Source organism: Danio aesculapii, chromosome 15 (genome assembly GCF_903798145.1).
Source record: "Danio aesculapii chromosome 15, fDanAes4.1, whole genome shotgun sequence".
NCBI lineage: Eukaryota > Metazoa > Chordata > Actinopteri > Cypriniformes > Danionidae > Danio > Danio aesculapii.
In genome coordinates, this window is record NC_079449.1 from 16,446,183 (window position 1) to 16,470,538 (window position 24,356).

Here is a 24,356-nt window from a genome sequence, read left to right on the forward strand (position 1 = left end):
TAAAACATGGGTAGTTTTTAAGGGGTTATTTTAAGGTGTGTTCACACTTGTCTGGTTTGGTTTGATTAAAACATCTTTGCATCAAACAAACTACTGTTTTTTTTTTGTTTTTTTTTTTTTTTTTTTTTGCTTCAAAACAAACTCAATTGTGGTTAGACTGAAATATGAAAACAAAGAGATCGCATTAAATCACAAACAGGACATGATGTCAGTCTGATATGCGCATTTAGCAAGTATGTTGAATGTGTAACCGCAGAAAAATAGGTTTAGTCTTAAAGGGACAGTTCATACAAAAATGAACATCTCCTCACCATTTACTAACATTCAAAACTTTTATGAATTGCTTCCGTTGAATACAACATAAGACGTTTTGAAAAATGTTCCAAAAAAAAAAAAAAGCAGCTATTAAAATCCATTCTAATCATATTTTGGGCATCAATGTCTTCCTAATATTCTTCAGAATATCTTCGTTTGTGTTGAACAGTTTAATATAATTCAAACAGGATTGGAACAAGTGGATGATTAGGAGAGGTGGGCAAAACGAGGCTTCATGAAACACAAACAGTCGAAGCAAATGTGTTGAAGCTTCAAAACCCATCTCTACAGTGACACCTAGTGGTCATATATTTATGTATTTCTTTGGAACAGCTTCAGCAAAGAAACAGTTAAGCAAATTTAGGCATTAAACCCCACGTTGTAGAGTTGAGGCTGCAAGTGATTAAATCAAGCTGTGAGAGTTCCTGACTGGCATGCAGAGTTCATGGGTTCAAATCCAGGGTGATGCAGCTGTAGATGATCGTGTTTAAATGCTGTACTTGTAACGTGTTTTAAGATTGGTCTGACATCCCAATGAATATGATGTCGTCTTGTTTTGGTCATAAAAATGTAACTTAAAATACATCGTCATAATTTAAGTGTTTGGATAAGTCGGGATTTGAACTTGGGACAATTGAAGCACAGTTACTCTGTGTACACGCACAATCCATTAGGCTACATGAGAGTTTTTTGTTTTTTAGTTTTTGTTGTCAAACGTAGATTCGCCAGGTCTCAAAACGCCTCTGAAATGACCGATGCTTTGAATGTTTTTAGTCACATGAACTGAGTGTTTCGAAACACTTTAGTCACATGACCTGAGTGTTTCAAAACACTTTAGTCACATGACCTGAGTGTTTCAAAACACTTTAGTCACATGACCTGAGTGTTTTGAAACACTTTAGTCACATGACCTGAGTGTTTTGAAACACTTTAGTCACATGACCTGAGTGTTTCAGATCATGATTTGGTTGTTTCGAAACACTTGCGCTTCGAGATTTCAAAACTCTGTTGAAACATGTTTCATGTCAGCCATCCCTAATAATTAGTAAATAATGACAAGATTTAAATTTTTGGGGTGAACTGCACCTTTAAAAGTGACAGTGTGAACACAAAGTGAACCTGGACTAAATGGATCGCAAACAAACCAAACTACAAATGTGAACACATCCTTTAAAAAAAAACAAAAAAAAAAAAACAAACAGATGCTACATCTTCAGGAGTGCATTATTGCAGTTTAAATACTATCTTTAAAATGCTTCACATGTCTTCTTGTGGTTTTACAATGTACAGTTTTATTACAGAATACTGTATTTTAGTGGCTTAAACAACACTGGCTTTCTAGTTTGTAAAATCAAGACTTCATATAAAGTACAAACGTGCCCATGATCGAGGATTCCTTGTGTATTTAGCAGATAGCCAAAAATGATCAAGCTGTCATCTCTAAAGCAGTAAAGAAGATTTATTTTTCAATTTTCAAAACAAGCAATAATAATACCAAAAAAAAAACGGTAGTGAATGCTTCAATAGTAATATGGTAAACCTGTACCCTGCAGATTGTTCTTTCACAAATTTGCCAGCTTGAAGGAACACAAGAGTTTAGCATTTTTGAATCCATTCAGCCAATCTGCAGATCTGGCGAGAGCTCTTTTAGCTTAGCTTAGCATAATTCATTGAATCTGATTAGACCATTAGCTTATCGCTTAAAAAGTAAAAAAAAAAAAGGTTTTGATCATTTTCCTGTTTAAAACTTGACTCTCCTGTAGTTGCATTGTGCACAAAGACCACTGGAAAAGACTAGGAACTGTACTATCATTTCGCATAATAATCAAGGAACTTTGTCGTCTTTGCTTTGATATCGATCAAGAAAATAGCAACTTTTTGTTTTCCATTGGTCTTAGAGCACAATGTAACTACAGAAGTCAAGCTTTAAACAGCAAAATGATCAAAACCTTTTTGAAAATTTTGAGATGCTAATGGTCTAATCAGATTCAATGATTTATGCTAAGCTAAGCTAAAAGTGCTCCAGATCGGCTGAATGGATTCAAAAATGGTAAAACTGTTCAACTCTAGGTGACTTGTAAAATGAGCCCATTTCCTAAAAAAAGTGAGATGTTCCCTTAACGTGCAGCAGTGACTGTGTAATTCATTTCATTTGTATTAATATTTTCACCAACTTGATATAACAAATCATTTCCTTCGATGTTCATGTGCATATATTTAAACAACTGTTCCTCAAGGCACACCAACATCAAACACACCGGAATCAACTCATTGGAACATTAGAAGAGGCACGAAAACCTGAAATGAATGGGTCAGATAAGGGTGAGATCCAAAATATGTACTGTTGGTGTGACTCCAGGAACAGGGTTGGGAAACACTGTTCTAAATCAATAAGACTAGGAACTGTACTATCATTTCGCATAATAATCAAGGAACTTTGTCGTCTTTGCTTTGATATTGATCCAGAACGTAGCAACTTTTCGTTTTCCATTGGTGCACAATCTAACTACAGAGGAGTCAAGCTTTGAACAGCAAAATGATCAAAACCTTTTTGAAAATTTTCAGATGCTAATGGTCTAATCAGATTCAATGATTTATGCTAAGCCAAGCTAAAAGTGATCAGTTGAATGGGTTCAAAAATGGTAAAACTCAACTGTTCAACTCTAGGTGACTTGTAAAATGAGCCTATTTCCAAAAATAAGCGAGATGTTCCCTTAAAATGCAGCAGTGACTGTGTAATTCATTTCATTTGTATTCATATTTTCACCAACTTGATATAACAAATCATTTCCTTCGATGTCCATGTGCATATATTTAAAAAAAAACATCACAACACATTAGCTTTTCCACCTCGTCAAGGCATCGAACTCCAGATAAACAAAACACTTCAACTTAGAAAAATAACTTGTACATTATACCGTCGTGTACAAAATAAATAAACTTGCTTTTTAACCTTTTCAGCGTGAATAAAAAGCATGCGATATTTGAATTGTGCTGTTGTGGTCAGCAATATGTAGGCGTAGCTGTTCAAATCAGAGGCACGATGAACCTACAAGCAGTTCTACTGAAGCACATTGACAGCTGGGTTTAGTTTAATATCGAGCTTTAGCGCACTAAGAAAGACAGCAAACCTCTAAAACCATATCGGCAAATTGATGGCGATCAAATTTACAGCGTATAATACAAATGCGTACACGTGTACAACTAGTCAATGCACAAAAGGCCAGTTTGAAGTCAGTTTACTCCGTCCTCAGGTCATTCTTGAGCCGCTGCATTCATGATTTGCCCAGAAAACTAGTAATTTTGTTCTGATTTTTAATAAGTTGAACAGAGCTTAAATAGCTGCCTGCGACTCGCTTGGGTTCAATATACATTCATTTATATTGAGTTTGAAATGAGCGTTAATGCAGTTTGATGGAACACAGATGCGACGTTCATGAAGCCCTGGGTTTGTTCACGTTGGCGTATATGCACAGAGACTGTATGTGCAAAAAGGAAAAGGTGAAATGCTAAAGAAGACTGGTGGAGTTTACAGTGTGTTTATTTATGTGAGTGTGTTACTGCAGGTATCGGTAGATTTTGAAGCAGTGGTTTCCAGAATCCGCCACAGCCACGTGACCGTCTGATGTCAGAGCCAATCCCTGCGGTCCGTACAGGGGATCCGCCGTCGTGTTGATGTATGACAGGAACGAGCCAGCGCTGTCAAACACCTAAAACAAAAGGGGGAAAAAAATGAATACGAATAGATTTTTTTAAAGGGTAGTAAAAATAAAATATGATTGATATATTGAAACGTTTTTGACACTGAATAAAAAGTGTAAAAAGGTCATCGTGACCTTTTTTTTGTAGAATTTTATGATACAAACTAAATAAAAACAAAACATACAAAGATGCAGATTAAGATGCAAATAAAACGAATTCTGAAGGTCTGAATTCACATCCATGATCTCCCATTCCACCACATCCCAAAGGTGCTCTATTGGATTGAGTTCTGGTGACTGTGGAGGCCATTTGAGTACAGTGAACTCATTGTCAAGTTCAAGTTTCTTGACCATGGCGCGTTATCCTGCTGGAAGTAGCCATCAGAGGATGGGTACACTGTGGTCATAAAGGGATGGACATGGTCAGCAACAATACTCAGGTTGGCTGTGGCGTTGACACAATGCTCAGTTGGTATTAATTGGCCCAAAGTGTGCCAAGAAATTATCCCCACACCATTACACCACCATCACCAGCCTGAACCATTGATACAAGGCAGGATGGATCCATGCTTTCATGTTGTTGATGCCAAATTCTGACCCTACCATCCGAATGTTGCAGCAGAAATCGAGACTCATCAGACCAGGTAATGTTTTTCCAATCTTCTATTGTCAAATTTTGGTGATCCTGTGTGAATTGTAGCCTTAGTTTCCTGTTCTTAGCTGACAAAAGTGGCACCCAGTGTGGTCTTCTGCTGCTGTAGCCCATCCATCTCAAGGTTCGACATGTTGTGTGTTCAGAGATGTTCTTCTGCATACCTCGGTTGTAACGAGCGCTTATTTGAGTTACTGTTGCTTTCCTATCAGCTCGAACCAGTCTGGCCATTCTCCTCTGACCTCTGGCATCAACAAGGCATTTGTGCCCACAGAACTGCCACTCACTGGATATTTTCTCTTTTTAAGACGCTTTTCTGTAAACCCTAGAGATGGTTGTGCGTGAAAATCCCAGTAGATCAGCAGTTTCTGAACTACTCAAACCAGCTCATCTGGCACCAACAACCATGCCACATTCAAAGTCACTTAAAATACCTTTCTTCCCCATTCTGATGCTCAATTTGAACTGCAGCAGATTGTCTTGACCATGTCTGCATGCCTAAATGCATCAAGTTGCTGCCATGTGATTGGCTGATTAGAAATTTGCGTTGATGAGCAGTTGGACAGGTGTACCTTATAAAGTGGCCGGTGAGTAAATATTACAAATGCAATGGAATAAAAATGTAAACAAATATTTAGCATAAAATAGAAAAAGACCTACAGTAACACTAAACCGTATCCTAATTCTAAATTTTTAGGGTATAAAACACATTACGCCAAAGGAAAGTGCTTGTAAATCGCCAAAACAAGTGTGTTTGTCATAAACAAAATAACAGAAAAATGAGCTGAAACTAAAACTATACAAATCACATTAAATCACCTGTATCCTGCTGTTCCCCCAGTCTGCCACAATAATATTCCCATTTCCGTCCACAGCCACACCGGTGGGAGCGTTGAACTGGCCGTTCCCTTCGCCATGAGAGCCAAACTTAAAGAGAAACTCTCCATCGGCATTATAAACCTGCAAATATTTTCACAAAGAATTCACAATAAATCAGTAGGGGGGACAAAAAAAGATCATGAGGCAGAATGTAATAATAACAGGCAGCAGATCTGGCTAATGTCAGATAATAGCATGTTATGGCATGGGGAAAAGTTTAGACAGAGAAAAGAAGAAGAGCTTGCCGTACCTTCACAGAATGATTGTGGAAATCTGTCACTACTATTTCATTCTTGTTGTTTATGGCCACAAAATGGGGACCTTACAGCCATACAAGGAGAGAGAAAGACAGACATGGAGAACATGTTGTAATAATTCTAAGGTAGTCTCAAAATAACTCGACCCATTAAGACTTTTCACAGAAGGTGAAAGTAAAAAACTGAACTTGTAGTTTTCAGCACACTTCACCAGATGATTGGTTACAAAAAGAATTGGAAATAGTTTTTGCATTGCAACTTCTCTAAAATGTTATGTTGAAATATGCAAATTAGGTACTATTTCATTGAGTATGCACATTTGTATTTCTAGAAACAAAAATCTGAACATTAGATGAAGTCAGGTTCAAAATTCATGTTTGTTTTTTGACATATCAGAGGCAAAGGTTGTTCTTTTTTTTACAGAGGGCAATATAGGCATCTCAGTTTTAGTACTCCACCATTTAGAAAATACTGCGAACAGCCTGAAAAAAAAATCAAATAATCTATCAATAATGATATCTATCAAATTGATCAGGCAAATTACATATGGACAAATCCCTCTGTAAACACCTTCAGATTAGATACAGTGCATCTGGAAAGTATTGATAGCGCTTAACGTTTTCCACTTGTTTTTTATATTACAGCCTTATTCCAAAATGGATTATTTCATTTATTACCTCAGAATTCGACACACAATACCCCATAATGACAGTGTGAAAAAAGATTTTTTGAAATTGTTAAAGCACAAACCAAGCATGAAGACAAAGGAATTGTCTGTAGACCTCTAAGACAGGATTGTCTTGAAGCACAAGGCTGGGGAAGGTTACAGAAACATTTCTGCTGCTGTCTGTGAAAGTTGCAATGAGCACAGTGGCCTCCACAGTGGCCTCCAGTGTTTGGAACCACCAGGACTCTTCCTAGAACTGGCCGGTCATCTAAGCTGAGTGATCAGGGAGAAGGGCCTTAGTCAGGGAGGTGATCAATAACCTAAGGTCACTCTGTCTGAGCTCCAGCGTTCATTTTTGGAGAGAAGAGAACCTTACAGAAGGACAACCATTTGTGCAGCAATCCACCAATCAGGCCTGTATGGTAGAGTGGACTCTCAGACCATAAGAAACAAAATTCTTTGGTCTGATGAGACTAAAATTGAACCCTTTGGAGGGAATGCCAGGCGTTATGATTGGAGTAAACCAGGCACCGCTCATCATCAGGTTATTACCATCCCTACAGTGAAGCATGGTAGTGGCAGCATCATGCTGTGGGGAAGATTTTCGGCAGCAGGAACTGGAAGACTAGTCAGGATAGAAGGGAAAGATGAATGCAGCAACGTACAGAGACATCCAGATTGAAAACCTGCTTCAGAGTGCTCTTGACCTCAGACTCGGGCGACGGTTCATCTTCCAGCAGGACAATGACCCAAAGGACAACGCCTAAATATCAATGGAGTGGCTTTACAACAACTCGGTGAATGTCCTTAAGTGGCTCAGCCAGAGCCCAGACCTAAATCCTATTGAACATCTCTGGAGAGATCTGAAAATGGCTGTACACCGTCGCTTCACATCCAACCACATCCAACAAAGAGGAATGGGCAAAACTTCCCAAAGACAAGTGTGCCAAGCTTGTGGCATCATATTCAAAAAGACTTGAGGCTGTAATTGCTGCCAAAGGTGCATCAACAAAGAATTGAGCAAAAGCTGTAAATACTTCTGTACATGTGATTTTTCAGGTTTTTTATTTTTAATAAACTTTTTCACATTGTCATTATGGGGTATTGTGTGTAGAGTTTTGAGGAAATAAATGAACTTAATCCATTTTGGAATAAGGCTGTAACATAAAAACATGTGGAAAAAGTGAAGCGCTATGAATACTTTCTGGATACTCCGTATTAATAAGACTGTGACATTTGGTTTCTCGTTCTGAGAAAATGGCCTTTAAAATATGCACTGTAGTTGAAATCTACAGACACAAATGAATAAAGTGCACAGTCGGGATGCACTGAAATGAAAATTCTGGGGTGAAACTCCAGAAACCAAAAACCAAAATTGTAACTGCTCTGTAGTAGCCTAATGAATAATTATTTTATATAATAATAATAATATAAAGTAATTTTGAAAGAAGTTTTAAATTTAATTGTTTAATTTGTAATTTAACTGTTTTGAAATAAATCAGTGAACATAGTTTTACCAGTGTTGCCATGACAACACACTAGTGCAAGCATCACGAACAAGTACACTACTTAAAAATGTCCTGTCGGTGTGTTATTTGAGCTGTTTTTCGAATTCTATGTATTCGGACATACTACTCGGCTCGCATACTGATTTTAGCGTACTATATTGTATGGAAGTATGCGATTTCGGATGCAGTCTGAGTGTTTTTGCAGCAGTGTATGGAGTGCGCTACTCACTGAAGGCTGGGCCAGATTTGCTCTGTTTGGGCTCTGTTGGTGTATTTGGAGCACTTTTGTCTGGAAAAAAAAATAAAGTGGCATTGGAGCAAAACGTGATCTGGCTCGGAGTTAAACGCTGAAGAAAATGTGAAAAAAGAGGCATTACCTGCAAACTGCCTTTCTGATGTTCCTTTGGCACCGAATTTGGTGACAAGTTTCCCGTTGGACTGGAAGATGAAGACGCAGCAGGCCTTGTTGTCTGCAGTGATGATGTGGCCATTTTTGTCCACCGCCACTCCTTTAGGACCCATCAGACGACCTGCTCCGATTTTATTCTGACACAGAGAAACATATTTGAGCAGCAGAAATCATCATGTCAATGTGAAAGATATATTTTTTTAAAAGCATCTATCAGCAAAAGCTCTGAGGCTTGGAAACCCTTTAACTGCCTGCTCTACCAAACGGTTGAGCATATTTTGACTTTTTTAAAAATTGTTTTACACACACAGCACTGTTGGTTTACAATAAAACAACAAACATAATCCTGTTACGCTACTACACTTGTTTTAGATTTTATTGTAAGAAAAAAAGAAAACAAGAAAATGTGTAAAATGAGAATCTGAAATATTTTATGGCATAATTCAGAAAATAAAGGTGATTTAGTATCAAAAAATATTTATTTTTTTAATTAATTGTACTTTCACTTCATTAACTTCATTAATTCTGATAGTTTTACTATAACCCAACATGTCAACCATTTGATAGAGGTTGATATTTTAGAAATGATGGGATATGTTAAAAAAATGCATTGAGTGTGTTAACTAGCGACATGAGAAATACAATCCAAACATTTTTTTTCTTGGTGGAGCAGTTAAAATGTTAATATAAATACATTATATTTGAATTACTTTCAAATGAAAATATAAGATTTTTACATTTATTAAATTTGTTTTACTTTCCTATTTATATTTTACTCATTGTCAAATGCTCCATCAACTTTTTCATATTTAATTATTTATTTAGTATTATTAATTTACAGTAGCATTATTAACAGTGATACTCTTAATAATGCTTTAAATATTTATTTTACATTTGTTATAATTAAACGAGAATTTTAAAATTAATTTTTACTGTCTAACTTATTTTATTTGCCTGTTAGTTATTCACAACTCCTTCCTGTCACTATTCCTCTATTATTAAATTATATTAACATTTTTTGTCAATTACCGTAGCTCTCTTCTCAATTTTAAGCTCACTTGTTGTCTGTTATGTCCCAGGACGTATTTGTTTCTGTTTTGTATTCACTTTCTTAATTTCTCTGCTCTACTCTAGTAGGAGGTAATGACTATCACCTGCTGCTAATGACAAACTGCTCACTGATTGGAAGATGACTTCCAGTTCCTGAAGGGCCGCAGCTCTGCACGAATTAGTTCCAACCCTGCTCCAACACACTTAAGCTGCGGTCACACTTGACACAGATTCTCCCCATAGACTTCTATTCATACACAAGCGAATGTGTCAGACCGGAAACGCAGGGTCATGCGTCACGTTTCGCAGGTCGAAGTTGCAAATTTCAAGCTTGGTGAACTTTGACCTGCGAAATCGCATAACTTGACTGCGTGAGACCAATCGAGGATCAAAACATGACCTCTCTGTACAGGAATTTAAAATATGGAGCAATCGCTCGCTTTTTTTAATGTCTATTCATCTTGTTTAATCCCGCCCCTTTTCGCAGCGCCGCTTGACAGAATTTCGCATGATCAAACTCTAGTGTGACTGCAGCTTTACCTGTAGTTTTCAAACAAGCCTGAAGGACTCAATTAGTTTGATCAGGTGTGTTAATTAGGGTTGGAACTAAACCGTGCAGAGCTGCGGCCCTCTAGGAACTGGAATTGACACCTGTGCCCTAGACTGAATTAAGGAAGCAACACTGTCCATGATGTGTTAATAGGGGCATAGATTGAAAAGTCTAAAATACATGTAACCCATATTGTTAATGCACCACAAGTGTTTAATGACGAGCAGATTCTTCAAATTATATTATTTTATTATTATTTCTTTTTTTATTTGTTCCCCTTTAATTTCTACAATCCTTTCTTTGATTGAATTTTATAACTGTATTTTATTTTTAAATACATTCTGTTTTTAATATATATATACATTTTATTGCACACGCGAATACAGTATTTAAAAGTACTATGGTGAAAGCACTAGAGCTCACCTTAAACTTGCCGTCTGGAGAGAAGATGCTGAGCCACCGGTTATCGTAATCGGCCACAATAATATCTCCATTCATGTCCACTGCCACTCCGGTGGGACGCTGCAGCTGACCAGGAGAACGACCTCTGACCCCGAACTTCAGCTTAAACTGACCGTCATTGGAGAAAACCTGACACACATAAACAGATATGAGTGACTCTGAGCATGATGTCCACATTCAGTCATGTGTTAATGTGTTGAGCATCACCTGAATGCACTGGTTGTTACTGTCTGCAACAACGATTCTGCCACTGCTGGTGGTGGAGATGCCCTGCAGATTGGAGAATTCACCACGCTCTCGTCCACGAGTCCCTTAAACATCACAACATTAAATATCACATCACACTACCTGAAAACACTGCAACGCTATTACTACATTATTATCTTCTTAAAAACCAAACAAATATATATAATACATTTTTATACGAAATAAAATGTAGATATATAATTAAATGTATATTCATATTTTTAAACGTATAATAATAATTGGCGACATGGTGGCTCAGTGGTTAGCATTGTCGCCTGGTTGCTAGTTCGACGCCTCCCGGCTGGGTCAGTTGGCATTTCTGTGTGGAGTTTGCATGTTCTCCCCGTGCTCACGTGGGTTTCCTCCAGGTGCTTTGGTTTCCCCCACAGTCCAAAAACATGCACTATGCGTGAATTGAATAAATTAAATTGGCCGTTGTGTATGAGTGTGCATGTGAGAGTGTATGGGTGTTTCCCAGTACTGGGTTGCAGCTGTAAGGGCATCCGCTGTGTAAAACATATAAGTTGGTGGTTCATTCAGCTGTGGTGACACCTGATAAATAAAGGGACTAAGCCGAAGGAAAATTAATGAATGAATAATAATAATTGAAATATAAAATAAGTAAATATATATGAAAAGTGAACATTTCGAAACACAAATTAATAATTCCTATGATTTGCACGTTTACCTTGCATTAAATTTATTTTAAAATTAGTTTATTTAAAATTATATTATTTCAAGGTCAAAAATTTGGAAAATTGTTCACTAATTAATTTAAAAATTGGTAAATTAATAGATAATATTTCTTTATTTTGTATGTTTACATGTTAATTTAGATGTAGATTTTAATATTAGCATTTCCTTGGATTTTTCATAATAAATTATAACTTTAAAGTTTCAATAGTAAATTAGATACAAAAATTTACAATAAATAAAAGCATTAATATAAGAAATGTTTAACAATAAATGAATACGTTAAATCAAAATAATGCATCTATAAATAACTATTTAGAAAAATTTTTTTTTTAAATATATATATATATATACATGAAATAAAAAATCTGAGAAAATCTGACCAAAATCTATTTCATTGTAAACCTTCAAGCTTAAGAAAATTTAGTTTTCAAAATCAAACATTTATCTAAAAAAAAACTTCATATTTAAAGTTTAATATTCATATATTTCAAGAGGAACTGCAGGGGTGTCAAATTCAGTTTAAGTCCAACCCTGCTTCAGCACACTAAAGCCACGGTCACACTGGACTTTTCTCCCCATAGACTTACATTCATACAGTATGCACGCGAATGCGTCAAGCCGTCTTTCCACTGCACACGACAAACGATAAGTGACAGACTGGAAGTCCTTCATTTCCAATAGAGAGTAGTCCGGGAGCTGCGAGAGCTCCATATGCAGAAAATATGGATCCGATTTGAGCTGCAACTAGACCGTATGCGATCGGCCGACCGGATGTGTTGTACAATATTCCAGTGTTATCCAAGCAGATCCGTGCGTGCAAGATGAGAAATAGGAGTTTTTTTTTGTTTGGTTTTTTATCAGAAAAAAAGTTTATATTTAAAAAAACATTTCTGTTCATAAATGAGTAATAAAAAAAGATAATTTTTTAATGTTGTCTCCACATACCGCAAACATTTTTAGCGGTCTATGAGTTTCTAGAATTCATTCATTCAACCACTGAGTACGGACGGAGAATAATGGCTCTGGCTTTTATACTTCTTCATTTCGGACAGCGTGAGAATCAGCTTCTCTCCCATGGTGCACAACAAAACAAAACACAACGTCGTGCGACAAGTTTCAAAGTTCAAGCTTGGTGAACTCTGACCCACGAAATCGCATCACATGACTGCGTGAGACTAATCAAAGATTAAAACATGACCTCTCTGGACAGAAATGTTAAATATGGATTGCTCGCTTTTTTAAATGTCTAATCATCTTGTTTAATCCCGCCTCTTTTCGCAGCACCATACGACAGAATCTGGCATGCACAAACTCTAGTGTGACCACGGCATTAGCTGGAGGATTCAAACAAGCCTAAAGAACTCATTAGTTTGAACAGGTGTGTTTAATTAGGGTCAGAAGTAAATTGTGCAGAGCTGCGGCCCTCCAGGAACTGAGATTGTCACCTGTGAATTAAAGGGTGTCATAAGGGTACAATAATATCATCTGCCTGTCAGCACTGACCGACTCTGAAGATGAGCTCGTCCTCGATGGGGTTTTCCTTCTTCTTGGTGGTGCTGTACATGCTGGAGGGTCTGCGGACCGCCTTCTGCCGCACATGTCCTCCAGCTCCTCCTCCTCCTCCAGGAGACTTGACTCTCCTCTTGACATCATCGGGTGACTGCGGGGCGTCGCAGGCTTTGATGGCTCTCAGACGGAAAGGGCTTCCTCTGACGTGTCTTCCGTACAGCAGGACGGAGAAGGAGAATTCGCCCTCGCTGCGCAGTGTGTAGCCGATCTCATACGTGCCGTTCTTATTGTCTGTCACGTCTGTTTCAGTGACGCCTCCGTCTGCTCCGCTGATCTGAGCTCGCAGAGCTGCGTTTCCGGTCTTCACCAGCTCACCGTCTTTATCCTGAACAACAGAGATGGAGACTTGAGGCACAAAAATCTTTAATGTTAGGAAACAACCTAAGATTTCTGACTCATTCTCAAGGGGAAAGTTATTTGAAAGAAATATTTGAAAGATATATGATTTTCATAGATTAAACCAATAATAATTTGAGAAATATTACATTTTTCATATTTAACTTAAAAAATATAAAAAAAATTAATATTTTGTGCTGACCTTTTGTCATTTTTTGCAAAACAAATTTAGCACAAATGAAAAAAAGCAAATGAAATAAAATGATTTATAATTTTAAAAAGTTATTTAAATTTATTTCACAATTATTATTTTATAATTAAGATTTTGCACTAATAATAAGCTATTCCTTTTTCATTTTTTAAAATCATTTTACTAATTATAATATTGAAACAATTTTGTTACACCTGCAAAAAAAATCTAAAGAAAATGTAAAATAAAATCTAATTAAAAATATTAAATAAAAGACCACTTCAAAATAATTTATTATTCATTTTTATTTTTTATTTTCATTAACTGTAATGCTATTTTATAGACTGTAATGTTCTTAATTATCAGTTATAAGATAAGTTCTGGAAATTCTATAATGTTCTTAGACTCAAGTACTGAAAGTTCTAGAATTTTCTTCTTTTTCAGTTACAAGACAATTTCTGTAAATGATAGAATGTTCTTAGTTTTAACTTGTAAGTCATTTTCGGAAAGTCCTAGAATGATCTTAGTTTTCAAGTCAAGTTCTGAAAGCTCTAAAAAATTAATTTTTCATTTGTACAGTTGAAGTCAGAATTATTAAACGCCCCAAATTATTAGCCCCCCTGTTTATTTTTTTTCCCAATTTCTGTTCAACGCAGAGAAGATTTGTTCAAAACTTTTCTAAACATTTTCTTTCATTCATTTTCTTTTCGGCTTAGTCCCTTTATTAATCTGGGATCACCACAGTGGAATGAACCGCCAACTTACCCAGCATATGTTTTACGCAGCGGACGCCCTTCCAGCTGCAATCCTTCACTGGGAAACATCCATACACACTCATTCACACACACACTCATACACTCGGTCAATTTTAGCATACCCAATTCACATGTACCACATGTCTTTAGACTTGTGAGGGAAACCGGAGCACCCGAAGGAAACCCACGCGAACACAGAGAGATTTCTGAACATAATGGTTTAAATAACTCATTTCTAATAACTGGTTTATTTTATCTTTGCCATGATGTAAATATTATTTTACTAGATATTTTTCAAGACACTTCTATACTGCTTAAAGTGACATTTAAAGGCTTAACTAGGTTAATTAGGTTAACTAGGCAGGATAGGGTAATTTGGCAAGTGGCTGCATAACGATGGTTTGTTCTGTAAACTACTGAAACAAAATATAGCTTAAAGGGAAGAAAAAATATTATCAGACATACTGTGAAAATTTTCTTGCTCTGTTAAACATCATTTGGGAAATATTAAAAAATTCAAAAAATTCAAAGGGGGTTTAATCATTTTAATTTCAACTGTAAGTCAAGTTCTGAAAGCTCTAGTATGTTCTTAGTTTTGAGTTGTAAGTCATTTTCTGTAAGTTCTAGAATGTTCTTTGTTTTTAGTTGTTATTTGAGTTCTAAAAGTTCTAAAATGTTCTTAGTTTTCATTTGTAAGTCAGGTTCTGAAAGCTCTAGTATGTTCTAGTTGCAAGTAATTTTCTGTAAGTTCTAGAATGTTCTAATTTTTCAGTTTTAAAACGATTTCTGAATGCTCTAGAATGTTCTTAGTTTCATTTTTTAGTATAGTTCTGAAAGTTCTGAGCTGACCTTGGTGGTGACAGTAACAGTGGCGTTCTGTCCTACAACAGCGTGTCGGAGTCCCTCTCCAGTGGCCACGCTGGTGTGACCCACTGAACTGGTGGTGAGCAGGACGCCCAGGTTCTGTATGGAGCGTCGCAGGCCCTCCGTCTCCACCTGACAGTCCAGGTGTCCATTCTCGTGCGGCTGCTCAGGGAAAGCGTGTCGGGCCAGAGCCCCCATCCGCTCGCCCATCTGCTTCTGCACCAGCAGCACTTCAGTGGGACTCCCATGGTTTAGTGCCTGCTCTGTGAAGCTGCAGCTACTCTGGATGTTCTCCTTCCCCTGCAGCAGAGCAGCCAGCTGACCCTGAAGAACCTGCAAAAACACATTTTTTAACAATCTGTAAATAGTAGAAAGTTTTAAGTGAAAAAAATTATAATAATTGTTATTGTTGACAATGAGGTCATTTTTTTGTGGTTTCTTTTTCTTTTAAAAATGTCTACAAGCTACATGAATTGTGTTGTTTGGAATAATACATTAAAATTAAATATTTAAAAAGCCATTTAAATAACAATAAAATTTTTTTATATAAAAATCTGTAAATAGTTGATTTTTTATATTATTACCATCATTATTATTATTATTAGAGAATACTACATAAAAATTAATTATTAAAATCTGTAAATAGATTATTTTTTATAATTTTTATTAGTATTATTTTTTTTTTTGTTAAATAGTTAAATATTTAAATAAAAGAGTCAAATATTGAATTAATTAATCTTTATTATTATTAGTAGTAGTAGTAGTAGTAGTAGTAGTAGTAGTAGTGGTGCAGAATATTACATTAAAAAATCTTTATATTATTTAAAAATCTGTAAATAGTCAAATAAAAGACTATTAATTATTTATTATTATTATTATTATTATTATTATTAGTAAATAGGATATTGCTTACAAAAAAATGATAACTTTACATTGGATGGAAGAAGGTCCTCCAAAGGTGGCTCAGTGGATTCAGAGACTTAAACAGGTCTATGTAATGGAAAAATGACTGAATGTCTACAAATGAAGATGGATATTTTTCTAAAGAGGTGGAAAAGTATTACAACATATTTAGATATGTACATTTAGAGGTTAATTAACCCATCACTGAATCTGAGGTAACTACACTGTAACACAATATAACTTAATGTACGAATGTATCCCCTGAAAAGTATTTATGATAGTAGTACTTTATATTTATTTATTTTATATTGTTTTTATTTCATTTAAAAATCTTTATATTATATTTATTTTTATTATTCCCTCATCTGTAAGGGGTTAAATTGTTGGGTAAGGGGTTGTTCTGAAAAAATAAATAAATAAAAAAAATAAATAAATAAAACAATATTGAAAAATCTTAAATAAAAAGTAAAAAAAAAATCTGTAAATAGTTAACTATTTATTTTATAGAATATTACATGAAAAATCCAAATAAAATGTCAATTTAAAAATAAATTAGAATTAGAATTATAAATTAGAATTAGAATATGGCAGTTAAGACATTGTTTGTTCATTTATTTATTTAAAAATAATTTGAAGATACTATCAGGCAATTTATTGTAATTACATTTTTTCTTTCAGAAGTTTTTATTTGTTTGCTTGTTGCTCTCCAAACTACATTAAACGGTAGAAAAACAACGTTCCTGTAAAATGAACATTGTTATCAAATCATAAAGATGCTGAGGGAATAGTATTTAACATTTTACTATTTTAAAAATGTATTATAAGATCTCTTTTCTGACCTTCTGCTTGGTGCTGCAGATGTTCTCCAGGTCAGTGATGAGGGTGGTCTTGCGCTGGTGCAGGGCTTTCTCCAGCTCCTCAAAGGTGTTGCTGATCTCCGTCACAGCCTCATTCTTGCGGTCTGTGAGCTGTTTGGAGATCTCGTTCACCAGCTCAATGGCGGTTGTCAGCTGAGGGAGCCTGAAAACACACAACCACAACAAACTCTCTGACTGAGCACATCAACAGTTTCCATCAAGATCAATCTTTTAATTTGGTTTTGAGGTGCTATAATACAATTCAAAAGCAGAAATAAACAGAAACACAAACTATCATGAATCATAAACTAGGAGAAACTGTTAATTCACAGACATTTGTCACAGTGAACTTAAGTCAAGACACTCCAGGTGAACATTCATTCATTCCTTTTCTTTTCAGGTTAGTCCCTGTATTAAACAGGGGTCGTCACAGCAGTATAAACCGCCAACTTATCCAGCATATGTTTTGCGCAGCGAATGCCCTTCCAGCCGCAACCCATCACTGGGAAACACCCATACATTCTTGCATTCACACACATACACTACAGCCAATTTAGTTTATTCAATTTACATGTATCGCATGTCTTTGGACTATGGGGGATTTTGACAAATGAAAAAGAGTACAAAAAATGACTGAGGGTATAAGGAAAGGGTTAAGAATGTGCTGCAGCTCCTGGGCTCAGATTATCAGTGAGCTCGGTATTATTGTTGGCAGTGTGAACCTGTTTCGAATAGCATCCAGCTGGTTCTTCAGCGCCGCTTTGTGTTGCTCCAGAACATCCCGCAGTGGGACGGTCACATGTTCTCTGTGCTCCCCCTCAGTGCACTCCAAACACATGGCTGTTTCACAAGACTCGCAGTAAAACTCCATAACCTGCAGAGGGCGACAAAAACTTACTGAAAATAGAGGACATACATAACGGACATTTTTATATTAAATCATTCCAATCTAACTATGAATTGTTCAAACAAATAAATAGATAGATTATTAAAGGGATAATTGAATAAATAAATAAGTAAAACACTGAATGTATACACTGAATGTGTATGGTCAACTGAATGAATACATTTTACACTAGTCATGTTATTGTCAAAATTAAAAAAAAAATGCTTATAGTATATAAAACAAACTATTTTTATACCCCTACCCCTTCCCCTTCCCCTTGGCCCTTAAAACTGAGTGTGAAGGGGAAGGGCTTCAAAATTTACTCCTAAGAAATGGGACAGCACTACAGCACCTGCACACGTCATCATATGTCGTTGCAATCTCTTGCTTTGTATGAGATCAGACTATGGCGACGACTGTAGTTATTCCAGTTGCATTATTTTTTGGTATTTATCTATCTAATGTGGTAATAAGATCATAACTATACTGTGCATTTACACAATGGCCATATTCATCTATGTCAGGTATCACCAAACTTGTTCCTGGAGGTCCGGTGTCCTGCAGATTTTAGCTCCAACCCTAATCAAACACACCTGAACAAGCTAATCAAGGTCTTACTCTAGGTATACTTGAAACACCCAGGCAGGTGTGTTGAGGCAAGTTGGAGCTAAACCCCGCAGGGCACCGAACCACCAGGACTGAGATTGGTGACCCCTGATCTATGTAAACACACCAAAAACAACATTAACATTAAACCAGACACCGTAAAAAGCTCATTCCCAACCACTAGACTTTTCTGACAGGGTATTCAAGTGTCATAGAGAGTCAGAATGTTGTGGGAGTACTATACAGGAGTTATTATTATGGATTATGGATAGCAAAATTTAGTGGGTTTTATTTTAGCTGGGGTTTTTTAAGCATGACGGTATAACACGAACATGGTTATGAATATATTAAAACATGTGCTTGTTTGTTGTAAAAATTCAGCTGGTGGATTCTGGGAAATTTTCTTACTCCTTGGTTTCGAGTGTGGTCCTGAAAAATCTCAGTTCGAAGGGCTATATACCCCTTCCCCTAATCCCTACGCATTTAATCTAAAGAGAATTGGGACACCCCTACCCCTTCACGGGAATGCGCAAAACGAGAGGTAGGGGTAAGGGGAAGGGCTAAGGGGTAAAATTGGGATTGGGCCTTATTCTGGTCACTTATATACTTATGCTGCACATCCGCAATTAAAAGTTTAATTGCATCCAAATTAAAGGTTTGTATGTTTACTGTTTATTATGTACATATAAATATACACATTTTAATAAAATATTTAAATGTCTATACTATAAATTATATACAAGTGGATATCCATATAAACATATTCTTATATTTTATATTATATAGCATTACATTTAATCTATTTACATGATGTTTTTCTTAAATAAATACATGCAAATGTTTGTACTCTAACATACAAAATAAATATACACAGTGTACACATATTATGTAAACAAAACTTTCATTTTAGGTACAATTAATCACAATGAATAATTTAACAGCACTAATATATATTTTTTAATTGCACAAAATTATGATAATTGATGATAATGATATTTACAGTAGGTTTAAAATTAAAAGGTAATTGTATTATTATTACTTTATAATAAAGCAATGCTACATTTCTAAATCAAAATAGGATTATTAAAATAAGAACTTGCTCGACTTAGTTTCACACAACAAATTATAAACTACTGAAATTACATATACAGTCTTACTACAGTAAATGTTGAAGTAGTCAGTACTGTAATAAAGTATATTTTTCTGCACTGGATATTTGGCTCATAGTATCAGACCACTGTCCTGCTCTCATCATCAGTACTGTCCCATCAGTAAAATTTATCCGGGCTCACCTTGCCCTCATGGTTTGGGCAGGACAGTGGCGTTGCGTATGTAGCGGCTCCGACCGACTCCAGCCCACTGGACGCTTCTGGACGGGTGCAGTCCTGCTCCCTCTGCAAAACCTCCATCAGATTAGTTATGAAGAAATTATTCTGCAGCGCTGCAACACCCTTCTCCGGGAGGATAGAGGTCTGTCGGCACACGGGGCAGGACAGGGTCAAAGACTGAGGCGGGATGTAGTTCTGGAGGCATCTGAAAAACAAGTGCAAGACTTTAACGATCTCAATTTAAGTTCAAGCTGAATGAAAATGCACTCAGAGCAACCCCCGGACATACTAAAAGATGCATTATTTTGACAAATTATGTTGATCTTTTTTAAAACACCAAAACAAACAAACAAACCAACAAGACCTTACCCTTTTTGGATTTTCTAACTAGACACGCCCCTTACCACTGATTGGCTGAAAGTGTGTTTTTAAACTGTGGTCAAAATTTTTTCTTTTAATATTACTTAGTGCACCTTCAATGTGAGACACTGCAGGTAGATCTGTCACAATAAAAAAAAAATACTTATTCTGCAATATCTTTTGTCATTTTCAGATCATTTTATGCAGAATAAGAATGCAAATTAAGCCAAATAGGACAAAACTTTCTCATTCTTAAAGCTATTTAAATGTACTAATATAAGCAGTAATACAAAATATATGACACTACTGAAGTAGAATGTAAATGTTCCAGTAAAATTTGAATGTTATTTGTGAATGTGCGCTATTATGCATAGTCACTTTCGTGGATGTGGACTGCAGCTTTGAAACAGCTCATTTGGACAACTTTTTTACAAATTATTAGTAGTTTTCAGGAAAATGTACTTTTTCTTTAGCTGTCAGTGAGCATTGTTCCTAAAAGAGTTCCCAGAGCCCTGAGTTCCCATCATCAAGATGTATTGAGGTCACGTACATGTATTCAGCAATAAGTCGATATAATGATTATTGTGACAGGCATAACTACAACCAAACTGCTTTTTCGTGCAGCTGTCAATTTTCAAATTTGGGATTTTTGGATTTTCATAATTTTTTTAGTCCAATAATCAAGTAAAGAAAGATGTTTTTTTTTTAAATTAGTTTAAACCTCACAGTTTTATTCATATCTATATTTTAAAGGATAATATAGGATAATATTGATTATTCTATTTAAAGGATAGAATAATCAAGAAGGCCTATTTAAGTTTTAATCAGTCTCAGAGTTGAATATTTTGACAGGATTTTGACAGAATAAAGTAGCGACCTGCTTGCTCTGAGGCGACAGCGCTACCCACTGCGCCACCATAATATAATATAATATAATATAATATAATATAATATAATATAATATAATATAATATAATATAATATAATATAATATAATATAATATAATATAATATAATATTATATAATATAGGTGACACAGTGGCGCAGTAGGTAGTGCTGTCAAAGGTCGCTGGTTCGAGCCTCGGCTGGGTCAGTTGGTGTTTCTGTGTGGAGTTTGCATGTTCTCCCTGCATTCGCGTTCGTGTGGGTTTCCCCCTCAGTCCAAAGACATACGGTATAGGTGAATTGGGTAGACTAAATTGTCCGTGGTGTATGAGTGTGAATGAGTGTGTTTCCCAGAGATGGGTTGCTGCTGGAAGGGCATCCGCTGCGTGATACATATGCTGGATAAATTGGGGGTTCATTCCGCTGTGGCGACTCCAGATTTTTAAAGGGACTAAGCCGAAAAGAAAATGAATGAATAATAATATAATATAATATAATATAATATAATATAATATAATATAATATAATATAATATAATATAATATAATATAATATAATATAATATTTTGTTATATATAATATTTTTTTACATATAATATTTTGTTATATATATTATTTATATATGGCTACAGAAAATGGCATCTTAGCAGGACACTCATTTAAATGAATGATCCAAACGATCCGATTCACAGAAATAAATAAGTCTCCTAAACATTCATATGACAGAGTGGACAGGTAACCATGGATTATTATATCTGGTTGCTTGGCTACAAAAACATAAAGATGTACAACACTTTGTGTTGGAAACAACTGTTCAGTAAACATTTTGTTACTGAAAATATGTCAAGCTACTGTCACATACACTCTAAATTTTATTTTGATTTCAAATTTGTTTAATACATTTTCTCAATGGGACATCAAATCAGCAAACTGCAACGTTAATTTGATAAGCTATCATACAATGTTATTGCTAAAACTACCCGAATAAACACCTCCCTCCCTCAGCAACCTCTTAGATCACATAGGCAAGGCAAGGCAAGTTTATTTATATAGCACATTTCATACACAGTGGCAATTCAAAGTGCTTTACATAAACATAGGGGATAAAAACAAAAGAAAAGAAAAAAAGAAAAGAAATGAAAAGAAAAACAGTGTTCAAAATAAAAGTTAAATAAAATAAAAGGGAAAGTAAAGAAAAACAGTGTTCAAAATAAAATAAAATAAAATAAAATAAAATAAAATAAAATAAAATAAAATAAAATAAAATAAAATAAAATAAAATAAAATAAAATAAAATAAAATAAAATAAAATAAAATAAAATAAAAATGGGAGAAAATAAAATGCTAAATTAAAATAAGAAAATAAATTTAAAAAGCATGAATTAAAATATATTTATGTACATAAATACTTAATTTAAGTGTCAAGGGAGTTAGCAAAGAATCTATGGGGTGCTAAAACCTTATTATTTTTTTAAGCTAGCTGCTTTTTTGAAGACAGGCAGATTGCTGTGATTGCACTAGCACACCCCTAAACTGTCAAAGCTCTGGTGTTTTGGGTGATATTTATCAGATTTCTTCCACCCCAGTGAACTCAGCCAGTGTTTACCATATCCTGAAAGACACGTTCAGCGACTGCAGTGATGTGTAGATGAGTTTTACCTCTCGCAGAATGTGTGCAGGCAGGGCAGGACTTTAGGATTGTGGTAGTGCTCCAGACAGATGCTGCACACCAGGAACTGCTTGTCAATCTGACGCACCACTGGACTGGTGCTGCCGCTCTCCCGCTTCGCCATCGTGAGAGGCATTCAAATCAAGAGACTGAGGCCTCGCACACTGTCAGAAAGAGAGAGAGAGTCCATTAATGTTTGAATAAAGCTGCAGATCTGCACACACTGTTAGACTGCAAAGACAGCAAGTAAAACAACACATATATTCTTTACAGTTCACTACTGTAATGTGCACTGCATTGTGGGTCAGTTTCAAACTTTTGAGCAATTCCAACGTTATGGATGTGGCATTTGCAGCAAAAACTTCACAAAGAATGTATATGTTAACAGAATATTGAAACATTTTCCAAAACAACGAACCACAAAGTTAAGGGATCAGAAAAATATCAATCTGTAAACATGTTTTATATTTTAAATGAGGAAATAGGCGTCACGGTGGCACAGTGGGTAGCACGATCGCCTCACAGCAAGAAGGTCGCTAGTTCAAGCCCCGGCTTGGTCATTTGACATTTCTGTGTGGAGTTTGCATGTTCTCCCCATGTTCGCTTGGGTTTCCTCCGGGTGCTCCGGTTTCCCCCACAGTCCAAAGACATGCGGTACAGGTGAATTGGGTAAGCTAAATTGTTTCACAGATTTTACAGTATACAACATACTTTGTAGAAGAGCAATTCCAGTGTTTTGGATGTGACATTTGTAGTAAAAACTCAAAACATAAATTCACAGAGAAGGTATATGTTAACATTATATTGAAACATCTGCTTATATTTTCCAAAACAACTTACTACAGAGTTGTGGGATCAGAAAAATAACAATCTGCAAACATTTTTTATATTTTATATGAGGAAAATAAACATGCATTATGGATGTGACTAAAAAAGTACATGTATGTGAGTTTACAGTATACAGCATACTTTGTGGAAATTCTATGAATTAAACTGCACAAACCAAAATAAATAATGCTAATCAAAAGAATAAGAGTTGGCTCTCTATAGAACAAAAACGATTGATTTTATTTTACTTTACATTTTTGCATTTATGAGAAAAAGCTCCGTTATAAATGTGACACATCTCTTTTGTCAGGCATGTGATCAGCCGAGGACAAAAAAGAAGGAAGATGAGACCCCCTATATATATATATGTATATGTCTGAGTGTGTTTAAATAATAATAATAGAAAATTCTAAAAATATATAAATATTCTTTATATGAATATTTAGGTTTCTTTTTTTTTTTTTTTTTTTGCTTTATCAGTTTAAACGTTTAACAGTTTCATAATTCCCCCCTAAAAAAGTTTAATAGGTTTATAATAATAAAAGCAATGTCGGGACAGATCCACACACCGCCCCTAGATAGCGGCACTAACTTGGTTAGTTCTCTTGTTTCCAAAGAATATAATTTTTTCTGTAATTTAGTGACTCTTTATTCCACTCGATAAAAAAAAAACGACTAGTCATAGATATATTAATATCTAGAAAATATTAAGTCCAGTTAAATTGAGCAGCCTAATATGCTTTAACATTCCACCCTGAAAAATATATCATGCATTGCTAAAAAGAGTTTATCATTTTTACTTTCACTTTATTTCAGCAAAGTCCCTGTTTTTAAAAGGTTTAATTAATTATAAAAAAAAAAAAAAAAATATATATATATATATATATATATATATATATATATATATATATATATATATATATATAT

At 35.3% G+C, this 24,356-nt stretch overlaps 1 protein-coding gene across 1 annotated transcript in view; it reads right to left on the bottom strand.

Annotated features, from left to right (window-relative positions):
- Positions 1 to 48: 48 nt before the first annotated feature.
- The window catches only part of trim3a (tripartite motif containing 3a), a 53,641-nt gene continuing 29,333 nt past the window's right edge, over positions 49 to 24,356 (bottom strand). The window contains exons 2-14 of the mRNA XM_056474444.1: positions 22,592 to 22,765; positions 19,651 to 19,891; positions 17,589 to 17,740; positions 16,849 to 17,029; positions 15,092 to 15,439; positions 12,896 to 13,286; positions 10,658 to 10,761; positions 10,412 to 10,579; positions 8,357 to 8,525; positions 8,209 to 8,268; positions 5,798 to 5,868; positions 5,488 to 5,628; positions 49 to 4,025 (exon numbers count right to left, since the gene is read on the bottom strand). Of these exons, the coding sequence (XP_056330419.1) occupies positions 3,873 to 4,025; positions 5,488 to 5,628; positions 5,798 to 5,868; positions 8,209 to 8,268; positions 8,357 to 8,525; positions 10,412 to 10,579; positions 10,658 to 10,761; positions 12,896 to 13,286; positions 15,092 to 15,439; positions 16,849 to 17,029; positions 17,589 to 17,740; positions 19,651 to 19,891; positions 22,592 to 22,737 (2,325 nt within the window). The 5' untranslated portion in view covers positions 22,738 to 22,765 and the 3' untranslated portion in view covers positions 49 to 3,872. The remainder of the gene's footprint in view (positions 4,026 to 5,487; positions 5,629 to 5,797; positions 5,869 to 8,208; positions 8,269 to 8,356; positions 8,526 to 10,411; positions 10,580 to 10,657; positions 10,762 to 12,895; positions 13,287 to 15,091; positions 15,440 to 16,848; positions 17,030 to 17,588; positions 17,741 to 19,650; positions 19,892 to 22,591; positions 22,766 to 24,356) is intronic.